The sequence below is a fragment of the Diprion similis genome, chromosome 12, assembly GCF_021155765.1.
Source record: "Diprion similis isolate iyDipSimi1 chromosome 12, iyDipSimi1.1, whole genome shotgun sequence".
NCBI lineage: Eukaryota > Metazoa > Arthropoda > Insecta > Hymenoptera > Diprionidae > Diprion > Diprion similis.
The window spans coordinates 5,331,375-5,349,627 of NC_060116.1; the positions used below are offsets into that span (position 1 = coordinate 5,331,375).

General features: G+C 33.8%; 1 protein-coding gene across 2 annotated transcripts; it reads right to left on the reverse strand.

Annotated features, from left to right (window-relative positions):
* Positions 1 to 2,782: 2,782 nt before the first annotated feature.
* LOC124412951 lies at positions 2,783 to 18,139 on the reverse strand. Of its 2 annotated transcripts, XM_046893190.1 has the most exons (11): positions 16,639 to 18,139; positions 14,665 to 15,231; positions 14,442 to 14,545; positions 11,184 to 11,352; positions 10,746 to 10,869; positions 10,083 to 10,133; positions 8,598 to 8,745; positions 7,410 to 8,353; positions 4,411 to 4,978; positions 3,286 to 3,850; positions 2,783 to 2,991 (listed from the first exon to the last, which is right to left on the reverse strand). In XM_046893190.1, exons 1-11 carry the CDS (start codon positions 17,012 to 17,014, stop codon positions 2,822 to 2,824), a joined length of 3,786 nt encoding a protein of 1,261 aa, XP_046749146.1. In that variant the 5' UTR covers positions 17,015 to 18,139; the 3' UTR covers positions 2,783 to 2,821. The 2 variants fall into 2 exon arrangements, with proteins under 2 accessions (XP_046749146.1, XP_046749147.1); XM_046893191.1 differs by lacking the exon at positions 10,083 to 10,133 and having other exon boundaries at positions 16,639 to 18,138.
* Between the last annotated feature and the right edge of the window lie 114 nt (positions 18,140 to 18,253).

An 18,253-nucleotide genomic window follows, 5' to 3' on the forward strand; every position in this document is an offset into this window, starting at 1 on the left:
ATATCAATTTTATGAACTCTGTATCTCCTGAAGTTAAGATTCTAATTATAATTGGTCTGTATATATGTAAAGTATAAGCGAAAAACTGAATTCAACGACCATATAGAATAAAATAATTTGCAGGTCGACATTTTCCGAGCACTTTAGCGTTAGCGAACCGTACATTGTGCCCAAGAAAAGACAGCTACCTAAACAAATTAACGTAAAACGCGATTTCCTGAATTTTTGGGCTGCAAACTGTAGTGATTATGACGTTATACCTAATATATATTAAAGAGGATAGGATTGATATACATATACCTACATTTATACATTTTTTTCTTTTCGCTTCATTCATACAATAATTAAGTGGGACGAAATTTAGATTTTAAAAAAATAGCAGTACCTTTAAATTAGTATAAAATTTTACGAAATTCCATAATATTCTTCATAGAAAATGTATTAATGAAGGATATGGGTGAACCCCGTCAATTATTAATTAGACTAATTTTCATTATTTTACCAACCAATCAGAGAAAATCATAGCATTTATTTAGATAGGTCACTCTGCCGGGAAAAGCAAGCTCGTTCATCCAATGCAAAGAAAAACAAAATCCGACAAATTAACAAAAAACCCGGCTTTCACTAACTAATCGAACTTTGTTAAAAAAAAATAAAATAATAAGCTAAGTTCACAAACATGTCTTATTATTAATGCTTTTCCAGTAGCGAAAGATCAGTCAATAATTTTTGGCTGAAGAACTACGAAATATTCGGAATGCAACTCCTTCACAGTCGGCCATAATAATTTTATACATGAATCAATTTGATGAATTCTACCCTCTGAATCCAGATTGAAACACCTTCAACATTGGATTCTTTTTCTTTCTTTCTAGAATAAATAATGCACATCACACAATGAGTCGACAAATTTTTCTTCACACAATAATACTTTGCTTTACGAAGGTAAAAGGTATATGTTTTACGTTTTAATTATAATGTATCTCTTTATAAAAAACTTTTACAGAATGTACAAGAAGTAATACTCTTCTCCGATTCTTGTTCAATTCTACCTGTAGCATAGGTAATATTTATGTTAGTAATATTTCGTTTTCCTTCGCTTTGGGGTTTATGTGCAGATGGCGTATAATGTTACGTTAGGAGTAATAGGGAGGATCGAAATAAAAGATAATAATAAAACTAATTTTCTCATTAGAAATACATCTAGATGTAAATTTACTCCATTCCGTTTCTTCTTTCTCTTTTTTGCAGCTCAAAAATTCTTACGCCTTAATATTGCTAACGTTTACAATATAGGTATATCATTATTTTATACATTCTAATAACATGATTCATTTTCCTTCTCGTATTCTCTTCATTTTCTCAAATATAAATTCAGCATCGCATTTTCACTGTATACACGAATTATAACCAGAAGAACCGAAAAATGAACTTATCTTCCACGTAACACCTTCCAAACGCAGGTCTATAAATTAATGCAATTAAAAAACCAGTATAACAGTTTTCAAATATCTTTCAACGAGCCTTATCGGGTCCTTGAAATTATTCATGCGGTTGCCACTTTTGCATAACAGTCCGTAATATTATTTCAGACTGGCTCCACAATTTCTGTAACCAAATCAGCATTATACACTCCATGCGAATAGATTTGCCCTAATTATTGTTAACATTAAGCTAGCATTGAATAAAATAAATTATTACCATAAACCACATAGCGTGATAAAACAATCCTTTGTTCTTAATTTAGCAAAGTATCATTTAGTTCTTTATAATAAGAAAAAAAACATTCTATGCACGGACAGGAAATTGAGGCTGTCAAAATCCAATACTCGATGATTGTCTGTTTTAGCATGCTAGTACCTATTTACCTACATTCAACTCTCGAATCAAGTTATTGCAAGAATATATTCCAGAGTCAACTGCCAAAAATTTCCAAATGCCCATAAATCTCAATTTCCAATTGATTAATGATTTCTTAGTTATTGTTGCTACAGTTTCTGCCAACTATTCTCTCCATGCATGGAACAATTACGTACTATTGGATTAAAAAAACCAACCTTTCTAATCACAGAATAAAACTATTAAATCATCGAATCAATCGTTTCGAATCTTTCATCATGGAGTGCCAAGAAAAGTGTTAAAAAAATTTTCTTGTGTGCGAAGAAACGTCGATGCATATTCAACTGTTCTGCAAAATTTGTGTGATAGTTAAAAACAAATATCATGTACGAATAGTTTTTACACTCAAAGTTTAGTAGATGAGGCGTAAACCAAACCAAGTTAACATCGGGGGTATACCGAATTCATCGATCTGACCAAAAAAGGTCTTGATTTTATGGGCAGATCAATGTCGAAAATCAATCTTTTAAGTAAGGACTGAAGAACTTGTGATTATTTGACCAGTACCGAAAGTCTGTATACACTTGACTGCGAGAAATCGATATCATAGGGATTGTACATTAAAAACCAACAGAATTCAGTGCACAGTCAATGTCAAGTTTGAGAGTTCAACATATTAGGGTTAAAGTGGCTTAAATTCAGTTTCCTCATTTCTGAAAGCCAACTGAATTTGATGATAGAATATTTTATTCACTCTCGTTCGTGAGTGTATCGAGATTTAGAGAACAATCTGTACGTATGACTAATTTATTTCAAACGTGTATAAATTTCTGTAAAATACACTGCGGGTCGTGGCATAATCCTGTCTAATTAAGTTCGTAAATATTTTAATGATAAATTGTGCAACCAAGTTGAATTAACTTAAAACTCATCATTTTTTTTCTTGTAAATTCTATCTGCATCTTCTTCGTAATTCTCTTATTTACTGGGTAGTAGAGTCTGAAATGCTTTGCCGCCAAGTCGCGTGGAAAGGAATCTTCAAAATCTTGACACGTGTTTTTGGTAACGCAGTCAGAAGCAACTTTTGTAATTGTGGAAGAGGCAAGATATCCACCTGCGGATTCGTTAAATTTGGTTGCTGTTTATCGTCACCTGTAATTAAAATTATGAATAGTCGATTGATGATTATTCAGATTTCAATAATAAGATATAAAACTTAGGTTTGGCACAAAATCTAAAAAAGTCTAAACTGTATTATAAAATCATATACATTAGTTATTGTAGTAGTTAGAAGTTTTTTGTGTAATAAAAGACTTATCATTGCGAAATATTTCAAATACAAGTTTTTATCTGGATTTCCTCTAATTTTCATATTTCAACAACTTTTTCTTACATCTCTGTACAAAATAAACAATGCTACGACGAAAAAAAAATCAGTTTGCTTACCTTTTGGTGCCTCACTATTTTCCTCTTCGATATCTTCAATTAGTTTTAAACATGGAACAGGCTTCAAAACAGGTATGGAATCTCCTGTAACTTGTTTACTCATCTGATTACATTGATCAACGAAAAGTTCGGTCACTCTCAATAGCTCAAGTGTCACTCCCCACACAAAATGTGTCAAATTATTTGAGAGCTCAGTAACTCCTCCAAGGACCATATTGTTTGATGTTGCAGATTGGGAAATATACGTTGGTATAATCAGTAATCTTTTGATGTTTTTACAATTGGCTAAATACTTGTCGAATCCATTTTTCACATCGAAATTAACCAATTCCAGTTGATTAAGAATTTCAAGCTTTGAGACACCCTCAAGAATATCAAAAGTACAGCAGGAACCTTGTCCTTTTTCTAATCTGAGACGCTCCAATTTCTTTAGCTTTTGAAGAACTACTGTACCAAACTTGTCTGGGAAATCTGAGCATTCGCCAAGCTCCAATGTCTCCAGATTCGTCAGTGACTCTATAACATCAATTTTCTTTTTGCCAAGTTCTTTGACAGACGTCAAGCTCTGTAAATGGTCAACAAAGTCACAAATTTATTATCTTATAGCACGATAAACTGATGTCAAAAACACAATTTGTTAATGTTTAAATGCTTCATATTACATAATTCGTATAAAATTTGTAATAAGTTTGAAAATGATAAAGATACAGGTGTGCATCGTTTCAAATAAAAAGACAATGAGTAGATACAAAAATATGTGTTGTGGATCAAGGAATCTTGTAAACAGTAATAGAAAACTATGAAATAACGAATGGGGAGATATGAAAACATTTCTTACATATTTCGTTCCAATGTACATTATTTGTTTGCGTTATCCGTAATTTCATGACACAGAAGTACGTTACAAAATAAAACATACGAAATTTCATATATCTAGACGTGTCCTCCTTGTACATTCAAATATTTCTCCTACTAGTAATTGGTTTGTGAAAATAGTGAAACAAAAAGCTGAAGATATGGTCAAGACAATATTATAGTATGTGCTTTTCTATCCCAGACACGAAAATGTATATCCCAGAGTTTTTCAAGTAACGTAAAATGTAAAATTACTAGTTGGTAACTCACCAGATGCGTCAGTTGCGTCAGTTCTTTGAGTGGTGTAAGATCTCCGCTCAAGGACATTCCACTTATCGCTTTCAGCTTGAGCTCTAGGCAATGTTTCAGGTTTCCAACGGACCCCAAATTAAGAGAGTCACATTTTATCGTCATAGCACTTAGTACTTCAAGTTGCGGACAGCTCTTGATTACATCTTCAACAACGGATACTGGACACCGGCATAACTCGAGCCTAACTAGGCTTGTGACACGTGGAATGACGTTTACAAATTTCCTCCAAATATCGTCAGACTCTCCTGCCACCAGCATTTTTCTCAGATCCAAATGTTGAGTTCCATGTCTCTTCAACGATTCTGCTAGTCCGTCCCAATCCGTCACCTGACTGTTTTTCATACGAACTGTTTTCCATAATGCAGGATGTGCAGCTAGATCTCGCCACATCTTACACACCCGAGCTGCCCTGAGAAGCTCCTGTACTTTAAGATATTGGAACACCCGAGACAAGGCATGATAACCAGCGCAAACAGATACCATGAAATGCTGCCTTTGTTCACTTTCGACCTGCAGCTGCCTTTTTCTGAAATTTAAAAGAACAATGTTGCTTCTTTAGATTTATCTGTGTGGAAATTCGACATCTCATTAAGGATGGTCTCTTTGATGTCTTCGGTAATCTACAGGAAAACGTGACAACATCATACCATTTCAAATGCAGTATTTAAAAACTTATCGATATACCATAGGTACTGAACTAGATATAAGTAACCATTCCGAATTAACACTTTATATTCAGGTATTGATTGGTACGATGTGAAATGAAACCATATTGGTAATAAAAACAGAAAGAAATTCCTTTACATATTAAATACCCAACTCACGAATAATATCAGGATACCCAAGTCGTGACCACTATACTGTACATTACTTACAAGAACCGAAATAGTCGATATCAATTCATAATCAAATTAAAGCATAATCATAACTTTTTTGGCTTGCTTGAGAATATCAGAAAGCACAAAGGAACCTGAATACAAATTTTACATACTGGTACCCAGACGATAATAATATAATATGTAATGCAAAGATATTATGTACAACTAATTTTCAATCAGTAATGCTTGATTTGGTCACAGAATGAATTCAATAATATAGGGTAACCGTCCGGTGTGAAGCTCTTACATATTGCTATAAAAAAACTGAGTATTAATGATAAAAGTTATTGACATTGCAGACAAGGAAAACAAAATCAAAGATAAAAAATTGGCACAAAGTTAGGAAAACAATGTGTTTGGATAGGATCTTTAGGAATGTTTTGTGGGAGAACGCACTAAGTGTTTTTGTGTTTCGGCTCGCACATGTCTTTATATCTGTAAATATAAAAAGTAAAAATGAATTAGATTTTTTTCATTGAAGCACCATACAGGGTTCATTATGCTATCTCCATAATTGTAGCATTAACGTAATGTTTAATTTAGACATGGTACTTCACAGAATAAAATTTCCTGCAAGTGTTTTTTTTTTTTTTTTTTGCTTTTTTTTTGCCATAAATACCACTTATGAATTTTTTACCTTGATACTACAATTACCATTTAAGGAATTTTCAACAATTCATCACTTTTTTTTATGCTTGAACAGAAATTGGCCATGTTTCGAAGCTAAGGCAGTGTGCTTCGATCATAAATCAAAATCAAATTCATTTTTAATGTTGCTTCTTGTTCTTTTATCTTTATTGTCTTTTTTTATATTTCCAAATATAATAAACGTCAGTATATATTGCATTTACAATTTATAATAAATGTTGAAATGAAAATAGCATTACACTTGAAAAATATTCGTTTCTGATCAACAGGGTAGTCTGAAAACACTGAAGACTCATCGGTTCAATAATAAAAAATTTTAATTTTGCCATTTATTTGTTAATTTTATTGAGACCAGATACTCCTCAAAAGCTCAACCGCTTAACAGTACAATGAAAACAATCGTTCAAACGCTAAAGAAAGATTTTTATACTCTGCCTAATACAATTACATTTGGATTCGCAAGGAAGATTCGGAGAAATAACTGCAAAAAAAAAAAATAAGAAAAGAAAAGAAAAATGATCTCAAATAATTACATTCCATAAGGCAATATTGAAGTATTGATTTTGTCTGCAGTAATTACAACTACCTCTAGGTACGATTATTCTGTTTGATAAAATTTCAACTGTGAAATATAGAAATACTTTGGTGTTCAAGTACAGTAAGAAAATCATATACATAATATGTATATTTTTTTAATTATTTGATATTAATATATATATGAATTTAAATATCAATGTTTAATTTTCATACATCGCTCGTTCCGCGTGAAACCGTCGAAAATATTTGCGATTTTTCTTGAAGAAGATGACGAAACCACAAAAACGTCGCGCATGCAAACTTTCAAACTGCTGTATCCTCGAATCCATTGGTCGTACAAAAAAATTTGGCAGGGTTATTAATTGGGTCGTTTATATTTTGCAATATCTTCAAAATCAATCTTTTGCATATTTTTGTACGGCGAATGGATTCGAAGATACAGCAGTTTGAATATTCGCAAGCGCGACGTTTTTGTGGTTGTCTGCAATTTTCTACCATGCATATCTTCTTCAGGAAAAATCGCAAATTTTTTTCGCGAAACACGTGTTCCATTATTTCATTAGTAGAATGCGTCTGTTAAATGTTAAAAATATCGAGGTCATTGATTAAAATTTTTACCGAAAATCGTACGGTTTGACGTAGAACGAGCGATATATGTATATATATGAGAATATATATATATATATGAGAATTAATCATGGAAATCTAAATTCAATGTTTTTAATTATACAATGAACATAGCAATACCATCTTGTAAATACAATATGTACAAAGCAACTGCCAAAACCTCAGAAGGGAATAAAACCTGACCCAATAAGTAACTGAACTCAAAAAAATAATTTCCTGTTTATTTTTTGGGTAAACAAAAACAAATATTTTCAGAATCACACTTACTTGTTATGTGTCCTCGAGAACTCCGGCCCTTTTGAATTAACGTGATTCTGTGAAGTTTTCAAATCTTTTTCCCCAAATTCCAAGTATTCAGAATTATCTGATTTAGATGTTTGGGTTACAAGTGTAATTTTTGAAGTTTTGTGATTTTCTACATCGACGACCATTGTCGTTTCTCTATGTGTACACATTAGGTTTGATGGGTTCAATTCTATCGAATCAGTTCTTAGAGTTGAATTTTTCGAAACATCGTTTGACACCTTATCGTTAATATTCTTTGACTGTGATCGACTATCGTCTCTGTTTACCAAGTCGATTTCGGTATAAGATTCACTGTAGGCTGAGTTCGTTACGTCCGATACATTTCGTGCAAAGTATCCTATGTCGAAATTAGATTTGTCTTGTTCGGTTTTCGTAAGTTTTGTTGTCAAACCTTTGTTAAGAGTTGAACAGGAAAACGAGTTCTCTGTTGAGTTAGAAACTTCGGTGGGCAAACTCTCTTTAAGTATGGGTGGCTTGTCACCAATCTTGTCTTGTTTAGCTGTAACGGCAGGCTGCACAGCCATAGAGTTATTTTTGGGCACAACAATGTACTTTTTACCAGCCATTAATGCAATATTTTGGGCCGGTTTTGGTAACATACCATCGCAACTGTGTAAAAGTTCATTCCTTGAGTGTGTGAACCAGCTACCTTCATTCTTTTCAACGACAGGTGACTTTTTATTCAGTATAGATCTCGAACTTTTCGAAGCATTTCTGATTTGCGAATCTGGATTTTCAGATTTTGGTATTCTTTGCAATTTTGGAGGTGTTGAGTTCAATGGATGTTTCGACTTAGCATTTTGGGCTCCTAGCATACTTATTGGTATCAATGGTGGTGGAGTTAACGGTTGACTTATTTGCTGACGTTGCTGCTGATATGAATCTTCGTTTTCCTGCTGGCAATTCTGCAAATAGAAGGAGAGATTTCCTAAGCTCAGTCTAAAATTTCATTCTACTAATACATAGGGAGTCTGCTAGATTGAAAGAAATCTTCAAACATCACCAGTAGACATCGCTTTTCAAAGTATGACTACAAAAAGTTATAAATTAATATTATAAAAGTAAATTAAAATTAAGAAGAATGACAAAAAAATCACATGAAATTTGTAAACGGATATGAACTAAATTTTGTGAAATAAGCAAACGCACCTTGCACACATATTCGTTGCTGCCAGTAAATTCAGCTCCATCCACACATTCGGGATGATAAAGACAGAGGCAAACGCGACACTGAAGACTGGGAATTAGCCCCATACTCGAAGAACAGCGTATACTGCAGGGTTCCTGGACTTTGGCCCTGTAAGATGTGCGCCGGTACGAGGATTTGGATGGAGGAGAGAGATAAGGATAGAAAAATAAAAAAAAAAGTTGATAGGAGAAATAGCGTAATAGGAATTTGGAAGCGATGAGGAAGGCAGGTTTTTCAATTTGTGAATTCAAGGTAATCGAACAGGTTACATATATCTATCTGACCTTCCAACAATTATAAACTGTTTCTATGTTCTAACAAGACAAATATCTATATCTATAAAAAAAGAAAAATATTGAGATGTAGCAGAAACTGAGATTAAGTTGAGTTAAATTAATATCACGTGTATGTGTAAATGTGAGTGGGCTTTGGCATGTTCATATAGTAATAGGGGATAATAACTGCTGTAGTATATCCTCTGTGAAAGCAAATTTTTTTTGTACCACATGATCTTAAATTTTGAGAAACATTTTTCGAAGCAGACAATGTAGTTCCATATTAGTGTACTACTTAGTGAATGAATTATAAAAATCTAAAAATAAATCCTTCCAAAATAAAACTTGAAGCAGTGAGATATTCAAAATTTAAAAATATTTTATAATCCTACTTTAAAAAATGTTCTTCAGTATCTATATCAAGCTGATCATAAAGGTCGCTAAAATCATAAAGAAAAGTATTCAATCAGATGTGAAATAATCATGCGAATTAATGAACGTCACCAAATGTTAATAATTTTCATGCAACCCGGATGTACTTTTTACAATAAAACAATTGTACAGTGTAAAGTAAAATAGTCAATATCAGCATGGCAGTAGCATAAGATGGCAGAATTTATATGAACAACCAACACGCGTGTAAGATATTTAATGCAGTAATATGTGAAGTATTATATTTTCGATTTCTAACATGTAAATTAGCGTTTACAGAAGCCCAGTGAATATATTGTCCTAGAAATGATGAGACAGTGCATGACAACAACAGTGCAAATAACACATGCATAAGAACCAAGATTAGTAATGGATAGATTGTAGTTTAGAACTTTGGAACAAAAATTTATGCCACAGCGCGCTCAGATTCATTTATTTTCATTGAAATATACGTCCATAAAGTTAACTTTATAATAACTAATAACTTCAATAAGCAACAATTTCAACGCGTGTACAACAGTACGATTCAAGAATGGACAAGCACTCTAGATAGGCATAAACCCGCTCGAAATTAACTAACATGGACTAAATATATAATGAAAGAAAATATTACATTCGTGAGAAAAGAGCACTGTGAGATTTAGAAATACATTTAGGATTGGAACTGAATATTACGACACAACATTATCAGAAAATTTTACTAAAACTTTAAACCGTCATTTTTTTTTTCAAACCTACGTTTTTACAAACAGCGTAAGTTGTGACTCTCGTTCCCTAGTCTCTGGCAGACTGAAATTTAGAAAATTACTGATAGAATCGTCAGATTATGAGAAACAAAGTAGAATAACTCGAAAAATTATTCCTGAAAATAATAGAAAAATTCAGCCAATGACGACGAAAATTAGTTGTTAAACATTTGAACTAAATATCTGCAAACTGGGACTTCACAGACTTTTGTTTGCCATATTTGACCATCTTTTTCTTGTTAATCCATTTTTTCCCAAACATTTATATGAACAAGCATAATTCCTTAAAGTCTAAAAAGTACTTCATTTCTTTGGGATATTATGAATGTTTTAAGAAACTTTGGATGGTTTCAAAAAATACTGATAGCAGTACCCCCATAAATAATTAGTTTTACAATACAGCATAAAGCGTCAACTACCATGGATAAAAAACTCTTAACGGTTTATTTATACCTAAGGCTATGGCGTTTGTGTTAATTCAATTAGTTGTCAAATTTGCTGTTGCAATGTTTTATACATATTTGATTGAATATCACAAAATTAGTTACCCCACCTACAAACGTAGTTTTGTTAGTGATGAAAACTAGCAAGCGCTGAAAGTACCAAAGGTAAAGGTAAAATAAAGTGTTTAAAAATGAAAGTGAAATTTACATACTTCAAGGCTCTTTTAGTCTTTGCTGGTGGTGTCTTCTCAGGTGCAGGTTGAGTTCGCCTCGCAGGTGGAGAACTCCACTGTGGTGGAAGCATTTCACTTTCTTCAACCGGAGGTTTTACTTCAGCTAGAAAAAAAATGGACACAAAAATGTTTGTTACTCGTTTCTCACATCAGTGACGACTCTAATTATCACAGTTAAAAATGTCATGGACACAAACAGTAACAGAAAGTTACATAGGTGTGGTTACTTAAAGTAAACAAACTTTTATGCCATTATATTCTAGCAGGTAAAAAATGATTGGCACATATTCGCTCCACTCCTGATGTACGGAAAAAAAATAACGAGAAGGCATGTTATACAAAATTAATATTTCCTATACATCAGTGTAAATTAAGGAACAATTTACGTAGGAAGTTTGTAGTACGGCAAACAAGTACCTTTTTGGGTTGCCTTCTTTGTTGGCAATTTAACTTTAAGTGAACTTGCTGCTACTTTTGGAGATTTGCCAACTGCTTTTGGTGGAGTCTCTTCGATAACTTTTTTGGCCGGCGCTGCTTTCTTCCCTGGACCCTTTCTTGCAGGAGAAGGTGTCGCTGGACCAGAATCCTGGCAAATAAAAATGGTAAAACGCTAATAAGAACACTGTAACTGTAAAAAAAAAGCAAATCTTCCGATAACATTAAGTGAAACAATAATAATGACGTACTTTTTTATGGCGCTACCACTGTGTGCGATGTATGAATTAGAAATTTCCAGTTTCTGAGACACAAAGCTTTCGAAGAATTTCAGTCTAACAAAAGTGATCAAATCGCAGTTCAAAAAGTAACTGTAGAAGAGGCTTTAAATTGAAAGATTATTTTAAAACACTGTAATGAAACAGACATTTCAATGTACTGTATTAAATGTTATGGAACAGTGGTCATAAAAAATAAGCTATAAATTCTCTCGAATTTTCAGATGTTTCGGGACAAATATTCTATTTGTTTTATATTATTAGTTTACAATACACGTTCACGTAAATTCAACAGTGGAATTTCAAAACTTTAAAAGGCTAGTAGCTATAAATATATTTTGAAAAGACTTTAGGGCGATATTCACATTTACATCTAATGTGCAAAAGCATCGTTAATGCTACGTAGATGTGTAACAGCTGAATGAAAACATTTCTGTTTCAACCAATCATAGATGACCTGGAAAATGCTAACAACTACATATTAAGAGTATAAGGTTTTGTTGCCAGTGTATCAATCAAAATTTTGGTGACCAATGTAATATTTTACCTGCTTCGTTTTAGTACTAAAGGCCACTTCACTAGAAATGTAGCTTCAAAATGGTTGAGCGTTCTGTGACTATAACAGTATGATTCACATTTATGGCATGATAAGTATGCAACAATATATTATTTTTCATTAATTTGTGAAATCATTCCGACATACCAGCCAGTTTTCCTTGTTGGGTGAAACTTTGATGCTCATGAAAAACGTGGATGCATTTTTTGGAAGGGTATTTAGCACTTGAAAGTATGTGTTGCCATGCATATCAAAAGGACTGATCGGATAATTGAACACACAAGTAGGTAGTATAAAACGCAATTTCGATGATAAGTAAATTGAAAACTTAGAACCTTTACGTTACATTTGTGATACACGACTGTTTGTTGAAGCTCTCGTTCGTATACGTTTAAACAATATTTCGTTTGACGTAAGAACATAAGAATACGCAGAAAAATATTTTGATCAGCTGTGTAATGATCAACTAGGGATTAGAATTGTAAGTATAAAATATTAGACTGTGTTATATTCCGACTATAAAATTTTTATTGGCTAACGTTGTAATACATACATCTATTTATTTACATTTTTGTTCTGATTCTTTGATTTTGTCTTAATACTCATATTATGTGTTAAATTCATAACACACATAATTATTTCTGTGCCATTGTTTGTAATTCTAATTCAGCTTGCTTTAATCTAGCCTCTGCAAAGCGCATTTCCAAACTGTGAATTTCTTCCAAATGCTTCTTTTTCATATCATTCAATTCTTCTTCATACTTCTTCCTGATTTCACCCACTTCTGTTTCATAACTACACCGAAGTTTTGCTAGTTCTTTATCATGTACAATTAACCGCTTCACTCGTTTGACTTTCAAGCTCTCTTCTTGAATAGCGGTATCAGTCTGCATTGTAAATTGCTGTGACCCGCAAATTAAACTTGAAAGATGGGTTCCTGGTTGAATCATGTAGTTCACTGCAATATTATAGTATAATACATAAAGACGATCTTTTCAGCTAAAAGTCATGCAACGGAGTGAGTAAACGAATGAAAAATAATTTCTCGAGTAGAGCTAAAAATAATCACTACTTACTGTGTGATAAGGCAAACTGTCTTGAGGTTGACGGAGTGCTCTCTTCCATAGCATCACTGACGTCAGATTGCTGCTCTTCATTTTCTTGTGCCACATCTAAAATGAATTACACATGAATTTGACAAGTGTGAATAGGTGCATTGTGAGATAATGGTGTGTGAATAAATTCCACGTAAATATTAAATTCCCAAACCGCAAGTAGCGATAGCTTGATACCAAAACTGGTGTAAATTACTGTTTCAAACTCCAACTTTAAACTACCTTTAAATTCAATTAGATAATACTTACTACCTAATTGAGCCTCTGACATATGTGAAGCGCACAAACGAATTGCATCGAAATTCTCATTTAGCTCCATTTCTGTTTCGTCAAGCCCTCCTTGGGTAGTTATCAGTGTTTCATATTCTATAGCAAATGGATCTTTCTGTGCTCGTTTATTACTGGCCCGCAATCTTTTCGACTGATTCAAGTTTCCCTACAATAAAATACGTATTTTAGCCAATTTGTCGAAACATATTCAATAGTAAATTACATTACTTTATAATGTATCAACCGAATACACATGAAGAAATTTTAAAAACCAAAACCAAATTTTAATACTTTGTCTATCGATTAATCAATTTCTTAGTACTATAACTTTAGACCAAGTATGTTGTGTTACAATTTTATATGATAATTTGGTAAAAAAAATTGTATAACAAAAATAAATTACTCACTTACCTCTTGAGTAATTTGTTGGCAGCTGTTATACTCAGCTGCAACTTTGGTCGGGTGCTATTTCTAGTCTTTATCGTCAACTTGTCACTTTTCTTGATTGCAATTATTTGTATCGTTTAAACGTAAGATATTTTATTTTAGGTCATATTTTGATTAAACCTCATGAAGTTTGTTTTTTTTTTTTTTTTTTATCGCTTAACATTTTCTCAAGTGTTTCTATTTGAATTTTAAAACAAATGTAAATTATAATATACAAAACTTTGCCATGCATATACTGATGCTGTGATTCCAATATGAGTTTAACCAAGGACAACGAACAGCCATGAGATGTCCGAAAGTCATACAGATATAGGAAACACGAATCGAGCACTTCGATGAGCTGACCCAACGTAAAAATGATGGAAGTCGACGAAAAATGAATTCTTATTAAGACCGTCTTCGAGAAAAGAAGACCACCAGGAACAAGAACTTCATGATAGATTGTCTTAAAATAAGACAACGAAGCATCCGTATATTCAAATAAGATAGTCTTCGTGAAGAAAATGGTCGTAAGTTGAGATCTGGTCATGAATACCACCCTAATATGTCCAATAAATAGTTATCGTATACTCACTTTAACTCGTTTGGCATCTCTAATTATTTCTTTTTCTGGGTCATCAAGGCCGATTGGTTCTTTGAAGAATGTGAAGTTGTCAATAGTAAGCTCCTTTGTATTGACTGTAAAAAGTTATTATAGGGAAAACATTTATAAGGAAATGAGTCTCTTTGGGTATAAGGTAAAACTGAATTAAGCCAGGCTGACAAATTCTACAATTTAATCCTATTTTAAAACTTACGAAATTCGGCGACTTCTCTGAAGCTTCTGACTTTTTTGCCTTTGGGTGTATAATAGTAAACGTCTGCCATCCTTTTCAAATTATTTTCCGTTCCCGCTCTGAACACGAGTTCCCGTTTCCACCCATATTTGAAAGGTTCCTTGTAAGCTGGATTTGATAGGTCGACTGAAATCTTTTGTTTGATCGCACTACCTGGACTTGCGCCGCGAGATACTCTACTGGCTTTTGACTTTTGCGATATTGCAGACGGACTGCTGTTTGTAGAAGAGTTTGCAGACTTTGCCGACGACTCCTCTGTTTTTTGTGGTTCGTTTTCAGATTCTAAACTGTGTGGACCACCAATTGAATCAGTTTCTGACTTTTCCTCTACTTCTTTTTTAATTCTTTGTTCGTCACTTTGTTCAGTGCCATCGTCAATTAGCATATTGTTATCCTCCGAATCAGTATCGTTATCCTTTTCTGTTAAATTTTTTTTTTCATTACTTTTTTCCGATAACTTGGAGGAATTTTTTGATATGGAACGTTTCGGACGTTTACTTCTTGGCACATCTGCTGATTCAGCTTCGGCTGAAATTTTGTACAAACACTCAATAGGTTTATCAAACGTTAAATGAGAATAAGTAAGAATAAGTCATTAAAAAACTTTTAATGCACTGCTATATGTTGACAAACTAACTCCACTTCAGTTACTATAAACCAGTAACCAGCGATCATGAAAAATAAATCCATGATTTGTAAAATACAGGATAATATCAAAGATAGAGATTCTTTTGTGGTTTTTTTCCTACCAACTTGCATTTATATTCAGTATTGAATTATACAATAGCATTGTGCATCACACGTATGTAAAAACGCCAGACTGCCAGATGAGATAAGATCACAAGAGTGATAGAAAATAGTTTACGATCTTTTTAGCAATAGTGTCCTGAAAAATTTAAAACAGATACCAGTAAAAGGATTGCTTGATTCATTTTTAAAAAAACAGCATTTGATGTCGACCGTCGAAATTGTATAAATAAATAAACTATTAAGTTTATAAATCAATCTTGTTCTTCTGATTTTTGGTGGAGCAAATAATTTTACATAATCATTGATAAAATTGTATTTAGATTAAGAAATGTGGTACGATATGTTTAAGAATAACGAAATTGTGCTATCTTTTCACAGATCATAAAAAAAATTTATTGCAAACTACGCTCTTAATTTACCCTCATAAAATAACTTTTTCAAGAGCAAGAAAAATTACAAAAATTCACACGCAAACACTGAGCGAACAATTCATGCTAAAAGGCACGTCAATTGCAAAAGTGGGAGGATGAAGGAAGGGACAATTTCAGAGATAAGCTGTTACTGAAAAAAATGTATGATTTCAATTTTCCATGGCAGAAAATATTGCACACAATACAACTGTTTGCTTATATTAAAAATTATTTCAGTTAAAAAAGGTAAATCGATATCTTAGACCTAACACTTCGGCATGGAGAAAGTACAGTGTAAAATTATTTCCAAACAGACGAAACAGTGAATAAATTCTACCTAATATAACATTCAGAAATATTTTGCATAACATAAAACTAATTATGGACAACGATCACATTAGTCTGAAGAACTGTGTTCCAGATTTTTTAGCTATATCGTGTATCATTACACAGTAAAGAAAATTTTCTTCCAAGTAGAAAGTTTGCAAAAAGGCTTTTGCATTCACGTCACAAATAAACTTAACTCGGAATTAAGCGATGCTCCACAGAGCGCCACCCGATTACGGCAAGAAAAATTCTGTACTTCAATTTGTAATATTACGTGCCGAATTCCCAATCATCGAGTGGATTTCAAAATGATAGCGACGATTCAACGTACATTTGCAATACAAAACCAGTCTTTCAACTTCTTCGCTTACATTTCTAAATATATACAGTAAAATGTCGCTGAAGAGCTTTGCCAAGCGACCGATGCGATATTGATTATTAGACTCACCGATCAGCTTCTTAAGCACATGACTGCCAGGTTCCTCGTTCCCGACACCTTGAACGTCGAACCCATTGAACTCGGTTGACTCTTCGGAGCTGACATTTTCTCTCTCGGAAAGTTTTCTCTTTCTACCTCTCGTCTTTGGCTTGGAACCACTCTCGATGATGCTGGTGGAGTTGGCCTTGGATTTGCGCATTTTTCTCTTACCGAGGGTGCCCTTCTTGGGTGTTATTTTCAGGTCTCCATTAACCTCGGCGTCCTCTTCTTTACTGGCATCAGTCGCGTCCCCGAGATCCGTCGACTCGTTCGCCTTTGAATTTGCAACTTTTTCGAGGTTAGGCACTACCTCGGCGTTCCCGCCATTTACGTCCGCCGCATCCATATTTCTCACTGGTGCCCGAAAACTTCGGCAGAGGCAAACCGGGCTCCGAAGAATAAATAAATATTTACGTTATAAATATTACGGGTGTATTTAATTGCTTTATTTCGTTCAACGCTACGTCTTAGTATTACACCCTGACGTTTGTTAAACGCGTTATGTCCTCTCTTCTATTATGGTACCGCACTCCGCATTCATTTGTCCGCTAATTCACTGCCACGCTATTTACACAGCTCTGCCGATATACGCTCTCCGAGAGCAGTAAATACAACCGAAAAACATCACGCCATAAACACTTGTCACTGTTTTTTAATCACGGTTGACTAGCTAACCGAACTTTCGCACAACTTCTGCACAAATCTCGCGGTTAAGATCGGCAACGAGCTAAACTTTTAACTTTTTCCAACCTATATAATGTGATCTGTGAACCGAGCTACTCTGGTCAGCGTCCGTAAAATGTTAAGCCGGAAGTTCCCGTGCAGCAGGCCACCACTGCCACACAGGCGTCCGCAATCGTTTTGAATTTCCACAGGTTTCTGCCTTGTAATCATCGAGACAAACCACCGGCGTAAAAGGCGTAATATGTACGTGCTTTTGCTGATTGCATCGCGTTTGAATAAGATAATAACTTAACGTATATATACGAAATGAATGGCAAAACGATGATTTTAAACTCCGCCCACTGACTGTAGTGCGACGCAGTAGATTAAAATTATAGGGAACAAGACCCTTCGATGATATGATCGTTCAATATGTTTTAGGGGTTGTTAATTAAGGGAAGAAACTTGACGAAGACAAAGAAAGTTTATACTTAGGTACCGCATGAACGACTGCATAACGTGAATAAATACACGTTGATCTTGTCATGTTTACAGATTGTGACTCTACTCCCATCTACAGCTTTTTTCTTCTCGATTGTCAATTGATAATTACTACGAGATTCAAAATCAAATCTCTACGCATTCTCAAATTGCATTTCATCCAATGCTTCTGCGGCGTGAAAAATTTAGAAACAAATATTCACGAATATTGTGTGTAAAAAACTTGCCAAATATAATCTCAATTAAAGGTAAATGATTAACATTGTGCGCAAAATTGGCGAATAGCCTGTTATATGCATGGACGTAGGAACACAGCGTCCCTCTAATTCCTACGTCAATGGTTACATGCGAATAGTCCATCAACGGATCGTCATTGGTCGCAAAATCGTTCCTGGCCAATAACGTTCAGGCTTTTCACGGG